This window comes from Molossus molossus, unplaced genomic scaffold (genome assembly GCF_014108415.1).
Source record: "Molossus molossus isolate mMolMol1 unplaced genomic scaffold, mMolMol1.p scaffold_m16_p_18, whole genome shotgun sequence".
NCBI classification, from domain to species: domain Eukaryota; kingdom Metazoa; phylum Chordata; class Mammalia; order Chiroptera; family Molossidae; genus Molossus; species Molossus molossus.
The window spans coordinates 31399581-31425926 of NW_023425353.1; the positions used below are offsets into that span (position 1 = coordinate 31399581).

The 26346-nt window shown below is 44.8% G+C and overlaps 1 protein-coding gene across 6 annotated transcripts in view; it reads left to right on the forward strand.

Moving 5' to 3' along the window:
* Positions 1-25866, forward strand: part of NMNAT3 (nicotinamide nucleotide adenylyltransferase 3) — a 95026-nt gene extending 69160 nt beyond the window's left edge. For 2 of the 6 annotated variants that reach the window (XM_036266363.1, XM_036266358.1), the window contains exons 3-6: positions 11489-11672; positions 16945-17027; positions 21731-22162; positions 22989-24881. In XM_036266363.1, the coding sequence (XP_036122256.1) occupies positions 11489-11672; positions 16945-17027; positions 21731-22113 (650 nt within the window). In that variant the 3' untranslated portion in view covers positions 22114-22162; positions 22989-24881. Of the gene's footprint in view, positions 1-5871; positions 6037-11488; positions 11673-16158; positions 16185-16944; positions 17028-21730; positions 22163-22988 lie in introns of those variants that run through there. The other 4 variants (XM_036266359.1, XM_036266362.1, XM_036266361.1 and 1 more) reach the window with 4 other exon arrangements.
* The last annotated feature ends 480 nt before the right edge of the window (positions 25867-26346 follow it).

The following is a 26346-nucleotide window of genomic DNA, read 5'->3' on the forward strand; positions in this document are numbered from 1 at the left end:
ACCTCATCTATTCTCTCACAGGGATGGCACAAGCACAGATGGCCACCAGGAAAGCAAGTTGCAAGTTTCTGTGCATGTCGCATCTGCTCGTATCCCGTTGACCAAAGGAAGTCTCATGGCCAGGCCCAGAGTCAAGGGGCGGGGCAGTATGTTCTGCCTCACGAGGCTGTGGCAGAGGAGTGGGTGTGTAGTATTATCATGGCAGACAGGAATTAGGACCAATAATTCAATCTACCATAGCCATTTTCTAGAACAAAGAAAATTGGATAAGGATATTGTGACATTATAGCTAGTGTTTAACAGTATAATCTTGGATGCAAAACACCCGTATAAAATAGTAGGTTATGAAATTGCTAATGGAAGAATAATTCAATATGACCAGGTAGCATTTATCCTAGGTATTCAAGGACAGTATACCATAAAGATATCTATTAATATATCGCATTACTAAGGCAGTATATTTTTATGAAACCTAAATCATCATCTCAATACTTAAAAGTCATTCAATAAAATCCAACATCTACTCGGGGTTTTTTTTAAAGCTCTTACTAAATTAGAACTGTAAGGATACTTATCTAGCATGATAACTAATGGCCTAAACTTCAGAAGCATTCCCACAGAAGCAAGGAAATAGAAAAGAATGCCTACTCACCACTATTTTTTTCCAATGGCATCAGTCAAAAAAAAAAAAGATAGATAGATAGACAGATAGATAGATAGATAGATAGATAGATAGATATAGATATATAGATAGTTATAGAAAGGAGACTCAGTTTTTATTATTTGCAGGTGGTGTTACCATATCCCTAAAAACATCCAAGAGAAGCATTTGAAAAACTTAGAACTAATCAGTTCAGTAAGGTAGCCCAAATTCAAACTAAACAAACCAAAGTACAGAGCGATCACATGGGAAGGAATGTAACTGTTGAATCACTGTGTTGTACACCTAAACTCATTGTGCGTCAAGTATACTTTAATAATTAAAGAAAACCAAGGTAGAGTTACCTGTATAATAGCTGTAATGTAATGAAAAAAAATAGGTATATATAATAAAATATGAGACAAGTGGACCCATTCACAAGAGAAACAGCCAAGGACACAAGCCCCCGGGGCTAACCTGAACCAAAAACACGAAGGGCACCCAGGGCGGCGGCTCTGTCCTCTGCTGAGGGACCCGACGAAATGGAAATAGAACCGGCTCCTCACTGGCACCGTGATTTATGGATTGGTTTTCCAGTGAAAACAGCCCTGGCTATTTTTCTTTATTTAACTTGAGAAAGTATCCCAAGATTCCCCTGGAAGACTAACCAGGTGCTCAGAAAACGCTCTTAGACGTTAAAATGTAATTTTTTAAAGTGATTAAGTGAATGCGATTCTGACTCTACACAGGACAATGAAACATGAAATCTCTATAAAAAAATATGGTAGGAAAAAAACAAAAAGTCAGTGGGGGGGGCAGGTTATTTAATAAAAGGAAATGGGACAGTCACTTGAGTACTTGAAGAAAAAAATCATTTTGATTTTCTACCCTATATATTTCAGCCAGTAGAATACTAAAGATGAACCTTAGACGTAAAGAATTTCTTGTCAGCGGCTGTTTCCTTTGACCTACAGCTCCTTCCTTGAACTACACAAACAAGTGTACTTCTAAGATGCAAAGAAAATTTACAATAAACCTAAATGTTGCCTTTATCCTTTTGCTGTGAACAAAATAATTAAATAGGGACCTGCCCAGGCTCAGTCAGAGCCACCCAGTAGCCCATACTGGACAGAGAGACCTTTCTGGAGTCAGAAAAAGGTCACAGGTCATATGAGAAGCAATTGAACTTCCAAAGAAGGTCCCAGCCTACAGGTTGAGGCCACGTGGTCCTCCACTTAAAAGATAAAATGTTTGCCCTGGCCGGTTTGGCTCAGCGGTTAGAGTGTCAGCCCGTGGACCAGAGAGTCCCGGGTTCGGTTCCTGCTAAGGGCACGTACCTCGGTTGCAGTTTGTCCCCGACCCTGGTAGGGGTCGTGTGGGTGGCAGCCACTCAGTGTGTCTCTCTCACATTGATGTTTCTCTCTCTCTCTTCCTCCCTTTTTCCCTCCCGCTGTATCTGAAGATAAATGCAAAAAAAAAAAAAAATGTCCTCGGGTGACGATAAAAAAAAAAAGATAAAATGCTTAACTCTCTGGCACTCCGTGAGACTCTGGAGGAGAGTGTGGCAGCAGAGGCCGAGCAGCGGTGGTGGAAAAGAGCAGAAGGGCCCTGGCCGGTTTGGCTCAGTGGTTAGAGCGTTGGCCTGCGGTCCAGAGAGACCCGGGTTTGGTTCCCACTAAGGGCACGTACCTTGGTTGCAGTTTGTACCCGGCCCTGGTTGGGTCGTGCGGGTGGCAGCCACTTGATGTGTCCCTTTCACGTCGCCCTTTCATGTCGGTTTCTCTCTCTCTGTCTCCCTCCCACTCTATCTGAACAAAAAAAAAAAAAAGGAAAAATGTCCTCGGGTGAGGATAAAAAAAGGAAAAAGAGCAGAAGGGCTTTCTCGATGAAAAGCGTCCGTGCCAAGTGAGCGCTCAGTGGAGAGGGGACAGCAGGGGGGAGATTCCTGGCAACTCAGCACACAGTTGGCACACCAGTCCAAGGAATTCTTCTAGAACTCAAGAAAAAGATAAGGAAAGAAAATTATTGGAGGACACAAAGAATTGAGGCAAGAGAATGGAGCAGAGGAGCGGTAACAGTCCAGACACCTGACAGGGGATGTGTCCCTGGGGTGAAGACTGGGGTTTTACTCACATGGATATGGGAGTTTCTGGCAGTTGAGACTTTGACCTAATTCCTAGTAGACCCGGAGGAGTTGAGCCAAAGGTCCAGGATTTGGAGTCTGTTTTCTCTATATGGTTACCAACAGACCCAAGAGGCAAACATGTAATATGCTTGTTAAAAAGAGTTTAGACACATCAACAGACAAATGGGCAATGGATATGAACAGGCAGTTCACAAAAGGAGAAACAAATGTCTAAGAAGTAATAAAAATTACACAAGTAATTTTAAGTGCAAATTTAAACCACAAAGAAACTTACAAATGGACAGAATGTAAGTTCCACCAGGACAGGAGTTGGTCTGCTCCATCACCCCACTGTCCTAGCACAGTACCTGCCACTTGCTGAATATTGTTGAACAAGTGAATATTTTTTCCAGTTCCGAGAGCTTCCCCGTTTTCTGATTCTTTCTTTATAAAGCATCCCATTCTTGTCTCATGGATGGGGATATCATCTCTTACATTTCTGACAAGGTGATTGGGAGATTTTTGAAATTTCCCGTTGCTCTCTGCATTGCCTTTGTGTCCGAGTTCCTTCTCTCCTGGTGGTTGCTTCAGTCTCTGTCGTTCATGATCAGCACCTTTCTAAAACGTGTCTCTTCTTGGGCTCTCCACGCATGCTTTCAGATCAGGCCGTAAATGCTGGCTGGACGCTCTGAGTGTACGGGGGGCTGGTGGGGATCGTGGCCATGTGACCAGGTCCTAGGTCCAAGACCCCTGAATATAAGTATCGGTAGCTGTCTTCTCTTGGGTGGGCTTGTTTCCCAGAGAGACATCTCTAATCTAGTATAGTGGGAGCCAAGCTCCATCTTCCTGTCTTGAGGATGGTTCTGCCCCCTCCTCTCAGCTGGACCTGTATCTGCGAGTCAAGAGTCTTTCTGATTCAACCTCAGCAGAATGCAGATATCTGGCCTTCCAGGATGAGAGAATAAGGTAGATGATTGGATCTAAGAGCTCCTTAGGCAAATCCTCAACTAGTCCTGTGTTCCTGCCCTCTCCACCACCCCACGCCAACCTCCGCCAGAGACGTTGCCGGCTCCTCGAGCCCCTGAGCCACTCCTGGGCTCCGCCGAGCAAGGCACCTTGCCCCTCACCCCCTTCCTGCTGCACACTCTGCTTGCTCTGTTATCATTACTCATCAGCTCTCTAGCTTCCAAAATTGTGTTCACCTTTCCCGTCTATTATCTCCTTTCTCCCTCTCTTTGCCCTTGTGATTGCATACTTCTTTTATTCCTTTATTGCCATTTTATTAGATTTTCCACAGGGGGGGGGGAGATAAATAATGAGTTCCATCCACCATGTTAAACTCACAACCATGTATTACTATGGTAACCTCAAGGTAAGGACAGTATCACTTCATACGAAGCAATGTCCTGGGCATGTTACCAGAATGAAGACAGGTACACATCCTTGGGGAGCGATCAGTCCCACGGGAAAGACAGAGGCAAACAGATCATTGTCATATAAGCACTGGAGGTGTATCTGGGTAGCAGTGGGGTCACCGGCAAAGTACACTCATTTAACGACTGGGAGAGGGGGTTCACTTAAGAGGCAACACTGGGGTTGTAAGAAAGGAAAAAGGCTTGAACTCGTGACCATTTGAAGGGCAAGAAGGAGTTGCAGCCCAAATTGTTGCTCGTATGGATGCTTCTCTCCTGGTCGTGACAAAGCAATGATTTCTCGGTGGACGACCCGCCCTGTCAAGATGAGCTAAACCGTCACGGGCACACCTAAGTTTCCAAGGTGCCCAGCAGAACTGCCTGGAGGCCACCCTGGTGCCCCACACCCAGTTTTCTCCAGTCAGAGACAAAGGTGAAGGTTAAATGCGTGTACATTTCCCAAGAGAGTTAGCACCCAGCAGAAGCTAGTTCTTTTTTAAAGAGGAAAAGAGAAAGAACATGTTCCATGTACAACATAGGTCTAAGATGTGTTGAAATATAACTAACTTTGCTTTCCATAACACTCACCTTGCTTTTCAGCCCTATTTTCATGAATGGTAAAAAAAATACACACACACACACACACACTACTTCAAGGTAACTATCTTCTGATATTAGGCTTACTCTCTATACAGGTCAGTGTTTCATCAAGTTAATCTTGTACTGCCTAATTCCCCAAGATTGAATCAAATATCCTCAGTAGCAAATCATCCTGGCATCTGGCCCTAAATGCCCTCTAGCCGAGGGGTCTGCCCTCAACCTTGGCACTCACCTCTGTCCTCTCTGCCTTCACCCTGAAGCTTCCTCAGTGCCCTTGGCTCAGGCACTAACCATCACTACTGTCTGGGCCCATGCCAGGGCTCTCCCTAGTACTTCCGCACCATGGTACCTGCCTTGGGCTGCACACCCTGTACCCTGTACCCTGTCTCCCCCAAGTAGCCTGCTAACTGTTTCAACCTCCTTCACTACTCCTCTCAAGGAGCCTTGGGAGTTTTTGTAGATTTCTGCCATGCCCTGCTGAAGCTGAGGGTTACTTGGAAGGCAGGGGAGGGGATGTTTTCTGGAGCCCTCTCTGCCCACACATGCCATACCACCATTGCTGCTGGGCTGGTGCTGTTCTGTGTTGGCACAGGGCAATGCGAGACGGCCTCCTAGAATTCCAAGCAGAATCTAAGCCCACCAGCTCTGCAGTTTCCAAACCTAACCGGCCCTCTTAACCAGGCCCTCCTCCTCCCAGCACGCACAAGATTTTGTCTCTGGCGGGTAAGAGGGTGTAGAGAACAGGCCTCAACTTGTGTCTAAACTCCGTCACCACACACCTTTTCTCCCAGGCTCTTCTCTCTGCCTGCTGCTCATTCCTCCACCCTCATCCCAGAAAGGGCCTTTCCTTTCCATTTTCCCATTCTCTCCTCTTACTACTGTGGGTTTTAGTAAACCGTGTGCTCTGACTCCCCGCTCTTCGGTTCTCGCTCTTTTTTTCACGGGTAACTTTTGGAATTTGAATAAATCTTTCTCTCTCAATAAAGCCTGACTCTTACAAATGAAAACTTTAACCTTCACAGGTGTTCCTCTGAAATGAGTTTTAGCAGCCAGCGCTGGAATTCAAAAGCTGAATGTCCTCTTTTCACTCTCAGCTGGTTCTGCCATCCCTCGGAGCAGTGGATGCCCAGCCTCCCGGAGGGAGGGCCCCGGGCAACCAGGTTACCAGGGCTAGAAATATGCCTCAGAGAACTTCCGCTTCCAGGGGGCCTGGCTGCACTCTTGGGATCAACTCTCCCACTAAAACACAACAATGAATGGTGAATAAGACATTTTCAAACCTCACTTCTAAAGCTGAAAAGTGGGGATATCTCAGACCAGCTGGGATGAACACCTGTAACCATGGAAGTCAGTAGGTTACTAGAACACCAGAACCACTGATGTCCTATTGAACCCGTGGCCATAGAAGCCATGAGGGAAGGAGTTGAAGGGCTGGAGCCCTCCCAGACTGGGGGGACTTATGGGTGACTTCCTACACATTAAGCTGGACCCCCAAGGGGCTTCAGGGCCAGGGCGAACGACATCTTGACCTGCCTTCTTTCCCCAGCCCCAGGGACCTCAGTGAAGCCTTGTTGCCTTGGTACTAAGGCAAGCAGAAGGAGAAAAAAATAGGATGAAATATCACTAGAAAAAAATTGCTACACATCAGTCTTTGCTCAAATTTGCAACCTTTTGCCTGGATTGGCCAAATAAGCTCAAGCCAAGAGCTTGATTTAAGGTCATCCATGACTTTTAATAACTGCACATGTCTGTCAAAAGCAAACATAAAGCCTTCTGGAAGCCTATCTATCTTAGGCGTGGGGGAGCCTCCACAAATAACTAGTCAGGTACATTGACCAGCAAGCAGTCAAAAATCAGCACAAAAGAAACAATATAAGTAAGAATGAGCAGAAACAGGCAACAGGAATAACCAGTGCAGACTTGGAAATTGACATTGTCAGATACAGATTTCAAATTCATGTTTTTGTCCTGGCCAGATTGGTCAGTTGGTTAGAGTATTGTCCCTTGCACCAAAGGGTTGTGGGTTCGATCCCCAGTCACAACACATACCCAGGTTGTGGGATCAATTCCCGGGTGGGGAGTGTACAGGAGGCAACTGATCAAGGTTTCTCTCTGACATCAGTGTTTCTCTCTCCCTTCCTGTCTCTCTCAAATCAATAAAAACATATCCTTGAATGAGGATTTTTTTTAACTATGCTTTTATTTAAAGAAAAAAGTGACCTACTAGATTTGATGAAGAACCAATCAGTACTTCTAGACATGATGACTAAAATAAACAAAATTAAAAGGTCAATAAAAGTCCACTAAAACAAATAACATTTCTAAATATGTGCATGCAAAAAAAAAACCCTCAATCTCAAAATACACGAAGCAAAAACTGATAGTTTTGAAAAGCAAAATAGACAAATTCATAGTTATAGATTGGACTTCAACACTCCACTCTCAACAATGGACAGAAATGCTCAACAGAAAATCAGCGAAGATTTAGAACTGAGCAGCACAGTCAACCAGCAGGATTTAACTGATATGTATGGAACTCTCCACCCAACAACAGCAGAATATACCTATTTTCAAGCACCCACGGAATACTCATTAAGATAGACCATGTTCTGAGCCATTAAACAAACTTCAACAAGTTTAATCCTCACCCGAGGACATTTTTCCATTTTTTGTTCAGATAGAGCGGGAGGGAGAGAGAGAGAGAGAGAGAAACATCAATGTGAGAGAGACACATTGATTGGTTGCCACCCACACAACCCACAAACTGCAACCGAGGTACATGCCCTTAGCAGGAACCGAACCCAGGTCTCTCTGGACCGCAGGCCGATGCTCTAACCGCTGAGCCAAACCGGCCAGGGCACAAACTTCAACAAGTTTAAAAGAATTGAAGTCATACAGATTATGGTCTCTGACCATAATGGAATCAACTGAAATAAATTTTTAAAAAGACAACAGGAAAATATTAAAGTACTTGGAAATTAGACAATACAATTTTAAATAATCCACAGGTCAAAGATAAGGTCTCATAGCAAATTCTTAAAAATACATAGAACTGAATGAAAATGAAAATACAACTTATCAGAATGTGTTGATGCAGCTAAATCAGTACTAAGAAGGAAATTTATAACACAAAATATTTAGGGGTGGGGAGGAAAGGTCTCTAATCAAGAAATAAAAGGCATATTTATTGTAAAGGAAGAAAAAAAGCTTTCCCAGTTTACATGTAATATGAATGTCTATGTAGACAATACCAAGGAATCTATTTTTTAAATCCCCTAGAACATCCCTGGCCAGTGTGGCTCAGTTGATTGGGCATCTTCCTGTGCATGGAAAGGTTGCTGGTTTGATTCCAGTCAGGGCACATGCCTGGGTTGTGGGCTCAATGCCCTAGGGGTTTTAGAGGAAGCAGCCAATGGATGTTATGCTCATATCAATGTTTCTCTCTTCTCCCTTCCTCTCTAAAAATCAATAAACTATTCTTTTTAAAAACTCCTAAAATAAATTAGTTTAATTGCAAGGTAAAGATCAACAAACAAAAGTCTATCACACTTCTATGTACTAATAAGAGACCAAAATTAAAACACAGTGCCATTTATAAATGATTGAAAGAAAATGAAATATTTAGGTATAAATCAACAGAACATGTATAGAATTTGTGTCCTGAAATTACACAATGTTATGGAAGAACTTAAAGACCTAGACAAGTGGAAAGATTTACAAATTTATAGATTGAAAGATTCAAAAGTTCAATTAATGATTTGGAATCAGATTAGAGAGAAAAATATAGACTTACTGAACTGGAATACAGATCAAATGAAATTATCCAGAATGGAGCAGAGAGAGGAAGAGGTGCTATGTTTTGTTTTGTTTTGTTTTTGATTCCAGAATACAGGGTAGGAGACATGGAGGCTACATATATACAATCAGAAGAAAAAGAGCCCTGGCCGGTTTGGCTCAGCGGTTAGAACATCAGCCCGTGGACCAGAGAGGCCTGGGTTCAGTTCCCGCTAAGGGCACATACCTCGGTTGCATTTTGTCCCCAGCCCTAGTTGGGGGTCATGTGGGTGGCAACCACTAGATGTGTCTCTCTCACATTGATGTTTTCTCTTTCTCTCTCTTCCTCCTTCTCTCCCTCCCGCTCTATCTGGAGATAAATGGAGAAAAAAAAAAAAAACATGTCCTTGAGTGAGAATAAAAAAAAAGAAAAAGAAAGCGGAAAAGGAGCAGAGGCAATTTTTGAAGAGGTAATAACTAAAAATATTTCAGATTTAATAAAAGGCACCACTCCGCAGAACTAAGAGACCCAGTGATCCCAAAGCAGAATTCATAAAAAAACTAAATCCCTATGTAAAAAAGAAAAAATTAAAAACCAGAAAATTACAGATTACCTTTATAGGAATGGCAGTTAGATGACAGATGATTTCTCAACAGCAACAATTAAAGTCAGAAGACAGTGAAATAATAATTTTAGAGTACTGAAGAAAAATGATTGCTAACCAGTTATTTTAAATCCAGTGAAAATATCTTTCAAAATCAGAGTAATATTTTTAAAATATCTTTCAAGAATAAAATCACTAACTTAAAAAAATTCTACGGGATATATTCTGTCAGAAGGAGAGTAATTCCCAGACAGGTCTATATGCAAAAAGAAATGGAGTACAAAGAAAATAGCAAATACATGGGTAAATTTATGTTTTTTATCCATTTTATTTATCTTTACAAAGACCAGCTCTCTTAGTTTCATTGATCTTTTTTATTTTTTTAATGTTATATTCTGTTTATTTCTATTCTGATCTGAACTATTTCCTTCTTTCTGTTTACTTTGGGTCTTATTTGTTCTTCTTTTTCTAGTTCCCTTAGGTATAGAGTGATTGCTTATTTGAGATTTTTCTTGTTTATTCAGGTAGGCCTAGATAGCTATAAACTTCTCTCTTAGAACTGCTTTTGCATCCCATACATTTTGAAAAGTTGTGTTTTCATTTTCTCAAGATAATTTTTGATTTCCTCTCTGATCCATTGGTTGTTTAGTAGCATGTTATTTAGTCCCCACGTATTGGGGGAGGGGGAGTTCCAGTTTTCTTCCTATAGCTGATTTCTAGTTTATGCCATTGTGATCAAAAACAATGCTTGATATGACTTCATTCTTCTTGAATTTATTGAGGTCTGTTTTGTGGCCTAATATATGATCTATCCTGGAGAATGTTCTGTGGGTAAATCTAAATGTGATCAGTGTATAAAACAGAATAATATGGTCTTAACAAGATTAGGGGGATAGATAGACTTAAAATATCTACAACAATAACATGTAAGGAGATGGCAGATGGAGTTAGAGTTCTGAGTCCTTGTGTTGTGGAGGAAGAAGGTAAAGGTCTTAATTTACTTTGGATGTAAGACTACATATGTGAGTTTCGGTATGAGAAAAAACAATGAAATAAAGTCCAAAGACAGGCAGAAAAGAAAAAAAACTGACAAAAGAACACATACACAAAATAAGATGGTAGCTTGAAACTTAAATATGTCAACATTCACATTAAATATAACTAAACCTAATATATTTTTTTTTTTCTTATCCTCACCCGAGGATATTTTCTCCATTTTTGGTACAGATAGAATGGGAGGGAGAGAGAGGAAGGGAGAGAGAGTGAGAAACATCGACGTGAAGGGACACATCGAGTGGCTGCCACCCGCACGACCAACCAGGGCCGGGGACAAACTGCAACCAAGGTACATGCCCTTAGCGGGAACCGAACCCGGGTCTCTCCAGACCGCAGGCCGACGCTCTAACCGCTGAGCCAAACCGGCCAGGGCTAAACCTAATATTTTCATTAAAAATGAATAATTATCGCCCTGGCCGGTTTGGCTCAGCGGTTAGAGTGTCGGCCTGCGGTCCTGAGAGACACGGGTTCAGTTCCCGCTGGGGGCATGTACGTCGGTTGCGGTTTGTCCCCAGCCCTGGTTGGTCGTGCGGGTGGCAGCCACTCGATGTGTCCCTTTCACATCGATGTTTCTCTCTCTCTCTCTCTGTTCCTCTCTTCCCCCCACCCCTACTCTACCTGAACAAAAAAAATGGAAAAAAAGTCCTCGGGTGAGGATTAAAAAAATGAATAATTATCAAACTTGACCAAATTTTGTTTTTAATTTAGCTCTTTACGCATAGACGTGTTTGAAACAGAAGTATAGGTAGGTTGAAAGATTTTTTTTTACTGCCACACATGTACTAATCAAAATAAAGCTGTTGAAGCTACATTAATGTCAGGCCTTTCAGTCAAGTAGCATTGTTAGAGTTAAAGGTGCTCAATTTGCAGAAAGTTATGTAAGAATAATAAATACATAGGCAATAGCACATCCTTAAAATAAGTATACGCCTAAGGGAGCAGGTGACTACAGAGAGAAGGCCAGGATGAGGCATGGAGATTTTTATTTTTTTATCCTCACCCAAGGACATTTTTGCATTTATCTTCAGAGAGAGTGGGAAGGAGAGAGGGAAGAAGAGAGAGAGAAACATTGATGTGAGAGAGACACATCTGCAACCGAGGTACATGCCCTTAGTGGGAACCGAACCTGGGCCTCTCTGGTCCACAGGCCAACGCTCTAACCGCTGAGCCAAACCGGCCAGGGCAGCACAGAGATTTTTTAGCACATGCCTGAATTCAGGCTGCCGAGGGGAGGACAAGCTTTTGTAAGTGCAACGCCCTGTTCTCCTTTGCCTAGGGATGTACCAGGTGATCGGGGGTATCATCTCCCCCGTCAGTGACAACTACAGGAAGAAAGACCTTGCACCTGCTCACCACCGCGTGGCCATGGTCCGGCTGGCCCTGCAGACGTCCGACTGGATCCGGGCGGACCCCTGGGAGAGTGAGCAGGCGCAGTGGATGGAGACCGTGAAGGTGCTGAGGTAACAATGGGCACGCTGTCATGAGATGACGGGGGCCATGGGACACGTCTGCAGGGATGGAGTGTTGAGTGGGGCTTCAGCCAGGCTTCTCAGCCAAATCCAAGCAGTGCTTGGGGGACAGACACCGACAGACTCCGGTTCGCGGAGAGGTCCCGAATGAAGAACTCAGGCCGCCGCCCTTCAGGCGGGCTTTCTGCAAACACCCAGTCTTGTCAGCAGGCTGTACCACCTGGCTCTGACACACATTTCTCACTTGCAAAATGGGGACAGTAAATCCTAATTCGGATGTTAAAGATGTAAATAACTTTTCTGACCCAGAACCACGGAAGAATATTCAGTGAGTGGGACCTTTTGCTGTTGTCATCAAGTAGGTTGAAAACTGTGTGTACCTAATAAGCCATCTTTTCTAATTACACAAATCCTGGGTTCTAGCAATCTAGACTTTAAAATAGGGGGGAAACTATGAATCGAAATAGTTACGTGGGTGGTGGCGGGTTTTTCTTTCGGAATTGCCGTTAGCATTCAGCGTAAGGATTAGCTCTTTGAAAGCCTGGTGGGCCCTGCATGACAGGACGGGTCACCGACTTGTCTCTGGGAAACCTTAGCGGGAGTTTGCTGCAGGAGCAGCAAGGAGCAGAGTCCCACCTGTCCAGGCTGTCACGGGATTGTGAGGTGGCCTGTCCCGGGACGGCCAGCTCAGGTGGAAGGAATTGCCAGTTGTGGGCTGAGGCTTTTGCCTGTTTGGAAGCATGAGGCTTGTCAGAGACGAGGGATAACAAATAGTTGGCAGCTTTGTTTATAATCTGTTTTGATTTTCATTGTCTTAATTATCTTCAAAATCACCGGGGATACAGATGTTTACCTTTTTAGTACAGGTGAACATTTAGTTACATATTCTGGTTCTTATTATTTACCTTTTAGGAGGGAAAGAACCAGCTAAAGGCATTCAGCAGTCACAATGCTACCTCACAACCTGTTGCCAAGTTAAAAGGAGAGCAAATACGAAATAATTGTTAGGACATGCGCTCTCTTTTTTGTTTTTTAACAGAAGGAATAAATTTACACCTAGATAAATCATCTTTCAGAATAAGCCATATAGTCAGTTCTCATTTATCTAGCTAACAAGGAATAGAAACAAAACAATAGACAACCCAACAAATCATTTAGCTTGAGTGTGTAAGCGGAAACAGACGGAAGCTGTCCTCCTTTGCCCGTGGAGTGTGGCCTAGGGCCCAGATTTTGGAGCCCAATTTACTAGTTAAGTGACTTGATATAAGTGAGTCAATCTCTCTGAGCCTCAGTTCTTCACCTTATAATATGGGGATCACACTACTTGCTTCTCTGGGGTACAGTGTAAATTAAAGAGATAATGTAGAAAAAAATACCTGGCTCCTGGTAGGTGCTTAATAATGGTAGCTGCCTTCCCTGAATCTCTAACACTGGCCTGTAATTTATCCTTAAAACAGAGAAGTCATTCTTGGATAAATAGGAACTGACCACAGTACTACATCATATTACTAGTGCGTCTGCTGCAAATGCAGGTGTGAGCTAAAATTTTATTGAACACTTTTTTTTTTCTTCTTCTTTTTTTAGGACCTTGGCTGCACATGAATCACCTAGGGAGCTTTCAAAAATATCAATGCCTGAGTCTTACCCCAGAGGCTGGAATGTCATCAGGATTTTTAAGAGCTCCCTGGTGATCTTAACGTGTGGCCAGAATTGAGGCCACAGGCTCGGTTGCCAATTATGTGAATCAGACTTTCATTAGTACCAAGATTCGTCCAAACCAGTGGTCTCAACTCTGGCTGTAGGAATTATCTGGGATGGCTATTTTGAAAAAATGCTCACCACACCCGGCTGCTATGGTTCAGTGGTTGAGTGTCAACCCATGCACCAAGAGGTCCCTGGTTCGATTCCTGCTCAGGGTACCTGCCCAGGTTGTGGGCCAAATCCCCAGTGGGGGAAATGCAGGAGGTGGCCAATCAATGTTCTCTCTCATCCATGTTTCTATCTCTCTTCCTTCCTCTCTCTGTAAAATCAATAAAGAAAAAAAATTTTTTTTAATAAAAATGCTCACCACCCCCAAGATTGTGATTTGTCTGGTTTGGGGGTATAGGCACAGGTAATTTTTAAAAGGTCCCCAAATGATTTATTCTGTGCAGCCAAAGATAAGAACTCACTGATACAGATGGCCAACACCGTTTTATCAGATAGCTGATTATCAGATATTCTTTCAATATTTAGAGTGAGCTTCATCTTCAGCTATATCTATTACATTAGAAAATTTGTTTGATTACTAATGTTTTTCTATAACTACCAGAAGGTCTTTTTTATAAGGTTGAAAATCTGCTTAAAATTGTAAAGTGATTTTAGAAGCATGGTCAATCTGTCCCACCCTTTGTTCCATTTAATGTCTTCTTGATAGAGTCCACAGTGAATATTCATCATAGCAACAGTGACAAATATCGCTATAAAGTAAACTCACCGTGGGCCTTCTTGAACATTATTTTTCTCCTTATCAGGTTGCTTATGTTTACTCTAATTTTTTTAAATCTAGGTCAGCTGTCATGTTTTCAGGACATTTGATAACTTATTTCACTCACTTTTTCCCCATGTTGTGGGGGGTAGAGCCATGGGTACGTGTCACTTGATGTGGTCCACCATTGCCATCTCACGTACTCCTTTGGAAACATGATCTTACATTGTCCTCGTTTTACAGATGAAGAAACTGAGGTTTAGAGAAGTGACATTTATCACAGTCACACAAGTAGGCACGTGGTGGAGCCCGTCTGTTCGGCTTTGAAGCCATGCTCATGGCCATCTTCAAAACCTGGGGTCTGCAGGTGGGAACGCGACGTGGCTGGCTTTGCTCCTGCTACAGTGAGCCTTGGAGGTGTCCCTGGAGAATGGGGCTGCTTAGGACACAGAGAACATGCTCGCAGGGTCAGTCCTCAGGTACAGGGCTGGGCACACCAGGGTACCTCTCAGGCAGGCAGCACCAGGAAGGGATGCCCACGTCCCACAGAGGCAGAGTGGAGGTCTGTGAGGAAGAGGCCTTCTGCGCTGAAAGTAATCATTTGCACACCAGAGCTCAGAGATCCAGCTAATACTCCAAGCAGGGTTAGCTCTAACTAGGAGCTTCAAGGCAAGTAAAATAAAAATGACAAGCACTTTTTATTGATCACCTACTGTGTGGACCAGGCACTTTCACATAGATAATATCTAATCAGCTCAGCAACTCTGAGAAGTAGGTGGGTTTAGCCCCATTTTACAGATAAGGAAATGGAGGCTCTGAAAGGGTCAGTTACATACTCAAAGTCCTACAGTTAGAAAGCAGAAGTGAGACTCAAACCTACTTCAGTCTGATGGGAGATTTCAGACTAAGCCAGGAGTGAAACCTCAGAGACGCCAACCAAAACCAAAGCAGAAAGACAATGTGTAAACACTGCTAGGCCTCACGAAAACTCAGCTGAGTCTCTGAGATCTCAGGAAAGACTTTGGACCAGAATTAAATGTATGTCTCCGCTCCTTCCATCGTTCCTGAATTCAGCCAACTCTAGGTAAGCAGTTCCTAAGTATTAGGACTGTAAGGATTATTTAAATAATCTCCCTGTTCACAATCTGGTGGGGAAGATAGACTGACAGCAGTAATAATAACAGCAGCCAACATTTATTGGGCACTTTCTGTGTATGGGTTAGTACTGAGCTCTTCAATTAATCCTCACAACAGCTCTCTGGGGTGGGTACTGTCATTATACCTCACTCTACAGCTGAGGAAACTAGAAGCGGATCAAGTAAAGAACCCATCAAGCCTGCACAGCTATGAGCTGGAACCATGCCCGGCCAGTGTGGCTCAGTGGATTGAGCGTTGTCCCATGGACTGAGAGGTCCCAGTTCAATTCCTGACCAGGGCACGTGCCTGGATTGCAGGCTCGATCCCCAGTAGGGAGCGTGCAGGAGACAGCGGATTGATATTTCTCTCTCACATCAATTTCTATCTCTCTCTCCCTTCGTCTCTCACATGCACACACACACAAAAATCAAGCTGGAACCAGAGTTCCAACCCAGTCTAACTCTAGAACTTGAACTTTACACTGAGCCCCCCCAGTAATAATCAGCATTGAGCCTCTTCCCCAGCATTTTCAGAGAAGAGGCACTTCCTTCATGATCTTGGGGTACTCAGTGGAGATGAGACTGGTATTAACTTTTATGAACAATTAACAGGCAAGGTCAGTTAGGCTCTGAAAGTGTTAGCAAGCCATCCAGGGTCATCCGTGCAGGAGAACCTAACCTTGAACCCATCTCCTTTGGCTACAAAGCTTTTACCACCAGGCACTGCTCCCTCCCAAAGACAGCTCTAGTTAATGCCTAGAACAGTAAATAGGTAGAAGATAGAAGATCAAATTAATATGACACAGTGATTACCTGTGTAGGATTTAAAAAAAAGATGAAGACAGCTATCTCTTGATTTGCAGAAGACAGAACACTAAAAGATCCACGCATGCCAAATTGGTGAGTCTAATCATATTTTAAATGGTCATGCATAACGAGATTTGCTCTGTGCACACACTGTTCAGTGCACTCTGCGTGTACAGCTCCTTTAGTCTTCACAACCGCCCACTGTCATTATTCCTTGTGCAGGGGCTGAGCCCTCCACACAGAGACCTGAGACCACTCAGCCAGGGTCAGACAGCCGGCCTGCGGGGGAGCGGTCCAACCCAGACGGTCGTGCTGAGAGCCAGACTCTTAGCCATCAGCCTCTCAGATTCCAAGATACTAACTTATGATAAGAGTGAGCATCTCTTTGGGGAGCCAGCTCTGGGCCAGTGCCTACTGTCTAGTAGCTCATGTACCTTCACAAAAGGCTAAAAAGTGGGTGTTATTATCCCAGCTTTACAAATGAAAATTTGTATTTTGAACTCAGGTCTGTCTGATTCTAATAGTCCATTTCTTTAATCCCTACTCAACTCACTTTTAAAAGTGAGATAGTGAAAGAAAACATGAAAAGAGTAGAAATAGGCTCGTTTCCCCCCTTTTCACACAGGGCTCACAGAGGGCAGTGGACTGTCCTGGATAGGGCACTCTGCAGGACCCCACAGGGTCTGCTTTCTGTCCAGCACCTGGCACACGCTCAGCCCTCAGCAAGTATCTGCGGGATGCGCCACCTCAAATGGACAGAAGCAGGCTGAGACCTGACATCTAGAGCCCCTGGCTGGCTTTGGGGGGCTATGTGCAGCACAGACACACCCTGAGCCCTATGTTTGCAACACAGGCACCATCACAAGGAACTGCTCAGACCTCTGTCCCAGGAGGAAGGCCCGGACCAAGGCCGCGCTGTCTCCCCGGTGCCCGCAGGTGGGTGCCCACCCCCTTGTCTGTGGGAGGGAGAACTGAAGGGAGTCACAGGTCAGCGTTTTGAGGCCTGCCTGGTTGGGGTGACACTTCCCAGGTTGAAAGGTCAAATCAAACAGTCTGCCACCACCCCTTGTAAATCATTACGCTAATTTGGGATTTTCTGCCCCAAAGAGGTTTATCCACCCCTGTGACTTATGCTTGTGACATGGATTACAGTCGAGGCTACACAGGGTAAGTGGGTGAGTGGTGCTGGCTCCTTCTAAAGGCCTCAGCCTTTGTTGTCTTGTTTTTTGTTCTTTGGGGTTTTTTTTTCCTTTTTGAATACAAAATGTGTCATTATAACCCTTAAGCTGAGAAACTAAGCAGTGTAACTCAGTGGTTTACTCAGGAGAGAAAACCCGTTAAAAAAGGAAGTTTCCATTGAATGAAAAGCAGGCTTTCTCAGTTACCAACATTTATCCGGGGCTTTAAAAATGCCCATGCCCCTTCCTTGATATAGTCCCCTCCTAGGAATCTGACTGGGGAAACAATTAGAAATTGGGACAAAGATTTATGCAGAAAGATGTTTATCACAGCAATTTTTACAATGGCAGAATATAAAAGCCACCTCTGTTTAAATATAAGTGAATGTGTAAGTAAATTATACTGTATACATGGGATGAAGAATCTACACAAAAGGTTTCCGTGGTGAAAAGAAATGCTTATGAGGTAAGTGGAGGGCAAACAGGATACAATTCTGTATGTGGAATCTCAAGTATATACAAAACTGTAAATATTTTAAGATACACTAAAATATTGATAATTTGTAGAAAGCAGAATTATTATTGTTGTTTCCCGCTTTTGACACATATTTTTTTATACGTTCCATAAATGACACAGATATGTTTGGAATCAGAAAAAAAAAATACTAGAGCAATTAAAAAAAGAAGGTGGAGTTTTTCTCAGCCTAAGTTTGGCTTTTGATGAGGTGACTTGTATGCTGCTAGAGACAGATTTCTAAAGGACCATTTCGTGTGCCGTGTGTTTTATGGTGTGCCATTCTGCTGTGGGACGCAAACTACGGCTGAGCTCAGCATTTTCTGGCTGCCGGAGCCCTGCTTTGCCCGTCACTCCTGTGATTTGCAGTCCCCCTCGGCCTCCCCAGAGTCGTGTGGATTGCTTGCTGCCTTCTGGGCTCTCCGGGTGTCACCCTGGGATGGATAATGCTTGGGTCCTTTAATAGCCAACTCTGTCTGTCTTTGGTGAAGTCCCTGCCCTCGGCTGACGGGCTGAGCACAGCTCAGCGGCCTTCGGAGGACTCCCTTCCATAAACCCGAGCAGGCACTTCGTCTGACTCCCCCTCACAGCCTTGCCTGGTTAAGTCGGGCGCTGCCCCACAGACGCCAGTCGCTGGCTTTATCTTTGGTGTCCTCCCGTGTAGACCCAGGAGTCCCACACTGCTGTGTGTCTATGTGGCCCACATGGCTGAGTCCATACCCTGGACTAGGCAGGAAACGCCTGCAGCTTCGCTCCCTCGCTCAGTTCCCATAGCGTCCACAGGAGGTTTTGTCCTTCCCATTTTACAGCTGAGGAGGCAGGCTGGTCTGCTAGCCTGTCCCAGGGTCCCAGCGCGTCTGAAATTCCAGCGCAGGGCTGACTGACCTCGCGGTTGGTGCTCCTGAATGTCAAAGATTTAGAGCAACTGGACGTTCCCAGGAAAGGGCCCTGGTGCACTTCCCTCGCAGTCCACGCAAATCTCTGCTGCTCTGCTTTCAAAGCCTGTGGCTCTTCAGAGAGAGCACGCTGAATGCCAGCACACCTACTCATGTCGCCGTGTCACTGCTCAGACAAATCAGATGATGCCTCTATCCACCTCAGGCTGTGCACTTTGGTGGTTTGTTTTTTTAACAACTTTTTTATTCTTGATTGATTTTAGAGAGAGAGGAAGGGAGAGGGAGAGAGAGAAACATCAATGAGAGAGAATATCAATTGGCCGCCTCCTGCATTTCCCCGCATTGGGGTTTTACCCCACAACCTGGGCATGTGCCCTGACCGGGAATCGAACCAGCGACCTTTTGGTGCATGGGTCGATGCTCAACCACTGAGCCACACCAGCCGGGCATCAAGCTGTGCACTTTGGATTCGGACGGTCAGAGCCACTCGATCTGAAGGTTTTGCAGCAGTGATGTGAGTGGAGTTGAAAGGGTTGTGTGAACACTTGTGTGAGGCTTGATGACAGGACTGCCCAGAGCTGGGGTCTGAGGCACTTGCTGCTGGAAGAAGACATGCCTTTGACGTGAGGACCAGAGTCGGGTGAGCACTGAATCCCTGTAGGCAAGAGCTTAGAGGGAATCATGCTCCTACTGTCACTGGTAATGAATCAAGCAGCATCTAATACTGAAGCTGATATGTGGAAATCATCCCACAAATATCTACTGGGAGAAGAAGTGGGTGTCTCCTCTGTTCTCTGAACTGTGGGAATGGGGGGGGGTGCCCTGGGCCTCTGGAGACCCTGGAATTAAATGTACACCATTTAACCTTCCCCATAGGAAGATCCTATGAAAACCATGCAGCTGTTTGAAAGGACAAACTCTGGTCTTCCGCTGTATTACAGCGGTTGCGTAAATAAGAAGTTAGAGTAGCCTGACTGGTTCGGCTCAGCAGTGAGAGCGTCAGCCTGGGGACCGAAGGGTTTCGGGTTTGATTCCCAGTCAAAGCTTGTACCTGGGTTGCAAATTCGATCCCCAACCCAGTCAAGGTCGTGCGGGAGGCAACCCAGCGATGTGTCCCTTTCACACCGATGTTTCTCTTTCTCTCTCCGTCCTTCCCTTCTTCCCTCCCTCCCTTTCACTTTATCTAAAAACTCAATAAAAATTGATTTGAAAAAAAGAAATTAGAGTAAAACCTCACAGGTGCAGAGTAATTCAAATGTTGGAGCATTGGGACCAGCCCAAATGATTGAAAAGTGTGAGTTATTGAATAATTTTTAAATGCAGTTTTATTGATTATAAAAGGCCAGGAGATACCCCATAAGTGTTCAATAGATGTGTCAATGAATGAACTGGTGGATAAGTGGATGGGTGGATGGATGGATGGACAGATGGATGCAGCTAACACATATCACACTTACTCTGTTCCAAGTACTTTACATGTATAAGCTCATTAGATTCTAAAATAGTCCTATTTGATAAGTCCTGTTAATATCATCACTTTAAAGTTGAAGTCACACAGCTGTTGAATGACAGAGCCGTGGTTTGAATCTAAGGTATCTAGCTCTAGAATCCTAGTTTTTAACCATGGAAAATTCATGAATACATGCATTTATAAGTGCTTGAATGTCATTTTCTTATACCAATATCATGCTGCTAGAGTGTTTGAAACGTGTGTTTCCGTAATTACATTTGCTGAGTAAACACGTCCAGTGCCCACCATTTCATAGATGGGAAACTGAGGCCCAGAGCAGGAAGGATCTTGGCTCTAGCCCCACAGCCTGTGCCTAGCTGAGGCTGGAACTCAGACCTCTCCATGACACTTTTTCAATTTCTCAGTTTTCATTTCACAGCTGGTCCAGTGCTCCTTTTTAAATTCGTCTCTCTGGTCCATGTCCAGGTTCCTTCATAGGTTCCACAGTAGAGGAGACGAAACTGAAAGTTTACATCAGGTTTTTTCCAGCAGGTGGTATCTCTAATGCCCCTCCCAACTGAGGTTTCTTAGTGACTGAAAGATGCCAGTGCTCTGTGAGCCCAGTTTTGGCTGTTTACCGAAGTTAGATGCCCCCTCCAAAAGGACCAAGATCCTGCTGGTTGTTTTATTTTTTCCTTTCCAAATCCAGGAAGGGCTTCTAGGTTCTGATGTATGTACAGTTCCTGCCAGCAGGCGGCAGCAGAGCCTACCAGTTACAAATGCCCTAGAGGCTGGCTGGCTGTCAGCTTTGATTCCTGTCTACTCTGCCTAGATGAGTGACCACAGGCAAGTCACTTGCCTCTCTGTGCCCCTGTTTCTCCCTCTGCAAAATGGGCGTAACAATAACTCCTACCTCATAAAGTTGTTCTGAGGCTCAAATAAGAAGGCACCTACCAATCAGTAGTGCTCACAGTAAGCATCCAATAAATGTTAGGTATTCTTTTATCAGCACAATCGCCATTCTGTTAGAAAAAAATGTCAAAGAATTATCCACATTGTCCACTTGTTCTAGAGTTTTGTTTCATTGAAAATAGATAGGAAGGTCGTCAGCTGGGGTCTTAGAGACCTTTGGTTATCCTCTATAATTAACCGTTTTGATAAGGTCTTACTTATAGAAGTATATGCATTAGAGCTGAAATAGATTTGGAGAAGGGCAATATCTTTCCTGAGGCTTTAAGGTGGATTAGTCCCAGGGCTTTAGGAAGCATACCTCTCTCAGATGATGGGGTTCTGGGTACAGCACGGCCACCTTTGGACCACTCTGCCGTGGGATCCAGCAAACACCGAGAATAAAAACTGTTTTGTGTTAGTTGGCACTTTGTCAATATAAAACAAAAGGTTTTTGGACTGAATTATTACCTATAACTTTGTATCCCTGAAATGGCTTCAAGTTCATGCCTTTTCTAAGTCATGAACATAGAGACATTGAGTTCCCAAACATCCCAAGAAAAGCATGTTATGAGCATTTCAAGTGGAATATGTTATCTTTCCTGGCCATGACCCCTCCTATAACTTTGTTGGGATCCACCTTGTTTTTCCAGCTGTGCCAGAGCTGAAACTCCTCTGCGGGGCAGATGTCCTGAAGACCTTCCAGACCCCCGACCTCTGGAAAGATGAGCACATCCAGGAAATAGTGGAGAAGTTTGGCTTGGTGTGTGTGAGCCGGGCTGGTCACGACCCGCAGGGGTGCATCTCGGGCTCACCCATCCTGCAGAGGTACCAGCACAACATCCACCTGGTCAGGGAGCCGGTGCGGAATGAGATCAGCGCCACATACGTCAGGAGGGCCTTGGGCCAGGGGCAGAGCGTGAAGTACCTGCTCCCGGACGCCGTCATCAGCTACATCAAGCACCACAACCTCTATTCCAGGGATGACTCCTGGAATGGCAGCAGCACCCGGACCAACGAAGGAGAGACGAGCTAGGGGGCCAGCCGCTTCGCCACCGAGCTCCTCCGCAAGAGAAACCCTTAAGGTCTTTTTTTTTTTTTTGCTCTTTTACTTTTTGTTTGTTTTATTTCAACAATAATTTTACTTCTGAGGCGTCTGCTGTCCCAGGAAGAGATACCTTCTTTCAGGAGGAGCAAGTGTCTACATCACAAGGATGGACATTTATCAGAGTCATTAACGTGGCGTGCCAGGTCATCAGGGTTAGGAAAAGCTCTCAGAACCTTTGGGCGAAGAGGTCTTCTCCTCCGTGAGTGGTGAGCGTGACGTGTGCACCGAAGGTGGTGCTGCGCGTGGCAGGCTCCCAGGGTCACATCAGAATCCCCCACAATGCAGTTTAACTAGGACCAGGTGCAGCGTGCGGGTCTTAATTGGAGAGATCTGACAGGATGCTAATTACTGACCAGTGGGCTTTGTCAACACCATGTTTCAAACAAAACAATACTAACTGAGGACTTAAAAATTTGGAAGCAGCACTTTGCTGATGTATATCGAATCTTCCATGAAGAAGCGTGATCTGCCTGCTTACGGGCCATTGATACAGTTTAAACTAAAATCTTTCTAAGTAGTTATCTTCAAACGATATTTCTGATACAGCAGATATTTTTGACACAGCTGTTCTATAAATGACCAGGCTCTGGATTTCCATGTTTCTAAAATGAAACTGAGGTAAGACAGATGCCTCGACTCTTCGAGAGTCTTTCTGAATGTTTAATGATGGCCTGCCTGTTTGAGTATTGACAAAGGGATAAATAATAAATTGACATCAAAAAGTACTAATGAAAAGTTTCTCTTTTTCCTTCCTTTGTTGTATTATTAATGCCTGGTGTACCAGCTGTTGCTCTTCTTTTTAGCTACTCCGTGAAATTTGCTGCTGTTGCAACCGAACGGGCCTGAATTGAAAAGCCGATGAGTCCTCGCGGTGGAGGAGGCGGTCGCTTTCCCACACCGTGCGGACGGCCCCCAGTCCGAAGCTCTGGGCGGGCCCTGAAAGAGGAGAACAGGCTCCTGGCTGGGTGCAGGAGGCGCCCGTCCACCCCTGGTGAGGAAGAGGTTTTGATTGGCCTAGTTCTATTTATGCTTGCTGACCAAATGCCTGAATGCATTCAGGTTACTTCATCCTTTCCCCCTGGCTCATCCAGATGTAGTCATGCAGAAAAACAAAGATCAGTCCGAGGAACCCAGTGTCTCCCCAAATATATTCCACCATTTGCATATGTGTCATAACGGCAATGACTGAAAGTGACGTCCTGGGTCCAGAGCAGTGGAACCCTCCTATAGGGGTCCTCCAGACCTCCCTCCTGCAGCCTCTAAAGCTGCTGGCCATTCCCCCTCCCCCATGATGGACCTCTGCCCTCAAGAGGTCCCTATGGACCCCGATAGTGCAAGGGAATAGGAATCCAACGGCCTTGTCCAACATCTACCACAGCAAACGATGTGGCTTTGACTAGCTCCTTTCCCACTGAACCTCAGCTTCCCAAACTCTAAAATGGGGACGTTTGATTAGACAAACTCTAAGTTCTCTCCCAGTTCTGATTTCTTAAGTCTCTGAGTGCCTCTGACTTCAGCCTGTCCACCTTCTTTGGGTCTAGTATATTTCTAGCCAGACCGGAAGCTCTCCAAGGGCAGGGGGGCCTTTGTTTTGTTTGCTGATATGTCTTAAGTGCCCAGAAATTTGCTCTTCCAAGTGTGGTCCCAGGCCATAGTACTTGCATCCCTTGGGAGCTGGTTAGCCATGCAGACTCTCGGGTCCCACCCCAGACCTGCTGACACGGAATCCACATTTTAATAAGATTCCCAGGTGATTCGATGCACTGGCCTAGAACAGTGCCTGTTACAATAAGTATTAGTTTATTTTTAACCAGCTGAATGTATAATTGAAATTACATTACTTGTGCTCTGGTGAATGTCTTCCTCCTTGCTGTCTGGGCACTGCAGCAACACTGTTCCGTGTGGAGTATAAAAGGCAACAGAGGGGAAAACCTGCAAACGGCCGTAGAATCCAGAAAAGGGGAGAGAGAGGGATCCTGTGGGTTTGAGGAGGGTTTCTCAACTTGGGCTATTCTGATATTTGGGCCAGATCATTCTTTGCCCCCCTGTGGGGGGCTGCCCTGTGTAGGATGCTTAGCAGCATCGCTGGCCTCTGTCCATTAGGTGCTGGTAGTAACATCACCCCCACTTCCCACTGTAACAGCAAAAATGCCCCCAGACATTGCCACATGTCCCCTGGGGCACAAAATAATCATCCTGGTTGAGACCCACTGGCTTAAGAAGATGGCTGTGGGGTATGTATGTGAGGAGTGGTTCTGTTTCCCAAGAGGGAAAATTTGGGAAGCGGCAGCTTTAGAATAGTCTCCTCTTTCTAAAAAAGTAGTTTTAGAGAAGTCCCTACCACTCGTGAAGTCGTGTTTATTCTGGGGGACACAGTGCTCTCGACAGTGGGAATTAGAAGCCACCTCCTTGACTCGGAGGCACCCTGAGCTTCAGCCTCCAGGGCCTGGTGGCTTTCTCTCCTCTGTGTTTACAGGCGTCCAACCTGTGCCCTCAGAACTGTCACCCAGGGCCTGGCAAGGGAAGACTGTCAATGAGCGGAAGCTAGTAGTTTTATGATTCTGAATATTATGTTTCAAAATTCAGGATTCATTCATTCAAACCTATTTACTGAGGACCTCTCATGTGCCAGGCACTAGACTATGCACTAGGGGTACCATGATGAGCAAAACAGACACAGTCTCTCCCCTCTAAACGCTTACGGTCCCCTGGGGAGATGGACAGGAGTCAAACAGTCACATAACTAACCCTCTGATCACAAACCGAGAGGAGGGCTCTGATGGCAAATACACTGTGTGCTCCAATGGCAAGAGGCAGCTGGTTCACTACAAAGCTTCAGGTCTAACCTTCCACTTGCCCAGGCCCTCCCCAGCACCCTTGGAGGGGCCTAACTTCCACATTCATAATTTTTATTTTTATTCTGAAAAGGGGCCTTCAAAACTATATAAAGTTTAGACCCCATAAAACATGAGGAATCCACCCTGATGGCAGGGAAGAGAAGATGGATTTTAATTTTAAAATATGAATTCCCAAGACTTTGGGATGGGATGAGGCCATTGGCTTTCAGCATGAACAGCATGTGCAAAGGCCCTGAGGCAGGAAAGGGCAAAAAAGCATGATGAGCTAGATTCAGTATCACCTCCTTTAGAAGGGGTCTATTGTTACAATATGCACCTGACAGCAGGTGTCCTTGCATGCCACATCTCCCCGTCCAGTCTTTGTATAGTCTTAGGGCACCAGGCCCAAGTAGGTTTGGAGGCGATACCTTCATCTCTTTGATTCAGGACTGGATCATGGGGCTCCCACCCAGCAAAACAATCATTTCTGAGCCTTCACATTGTCCTCGTCTAAAGAAAACAGCACACACACACACACACACACACACACACATCCATATTTCTCTACTCTCACCTTGTCCTACTGATTCACGTAGCCTCCCTTTGTTCGTATCAGAAGAGAGACAATGTCTCACCGCCGTGCTCCTGATTTGCTGCATTGACTCTGACGGGCATACCTGATTCCACATGCCTTTCCGTTCCCTCGGGCCTGCTTCGCCTCTGGTTTGCCTGGGTGTTTTGTTTATTTTGCAAGAATAGAAAAACAGTGATTTGGGCTCCTGGGTAAATAGAATTTCCAGCCTTAAATAAAGGTTCTCCTGTGATAGCATTTGCTGCCGAATGAGAGGAGCTCTGTATCCCAGCCTGAGGAAAGAATTTTTCATTTATAATACTCTCTGTGCCATTTGGGACAGAATGATGTGAAATTCCGTTTTAAACCGATAGCACTCCGGATTTGCAAGGTACATTTGGTAATTGGGTTAATACATGAATTTGAATTTCCTTATCCACGTCCTCACATTTCCTATGCTAAGTGGTTCTGCCTTCACTTTCTGCAAAGGTCTCCATGCATAGACTGTGTTCGGTTTCAGTTATGAAGTTATTTTCTGGGACTAAAACTCAGCATTATAGATACACGTGTGTGACCAATAAAGTCTATAATAAAGCACCTAGGCGCACACTGCAGAATATTTTAAAATTGTTCAAATAACCCCAAAAGGCTGTCTTCATGGCACCATAGACTGGAAACTAGAAGGGGCCCTAAAATGCATCTGGTCCCACCTTTCCCAAATTATCAAAACGCTAAAATCCCACAAATTCGTGG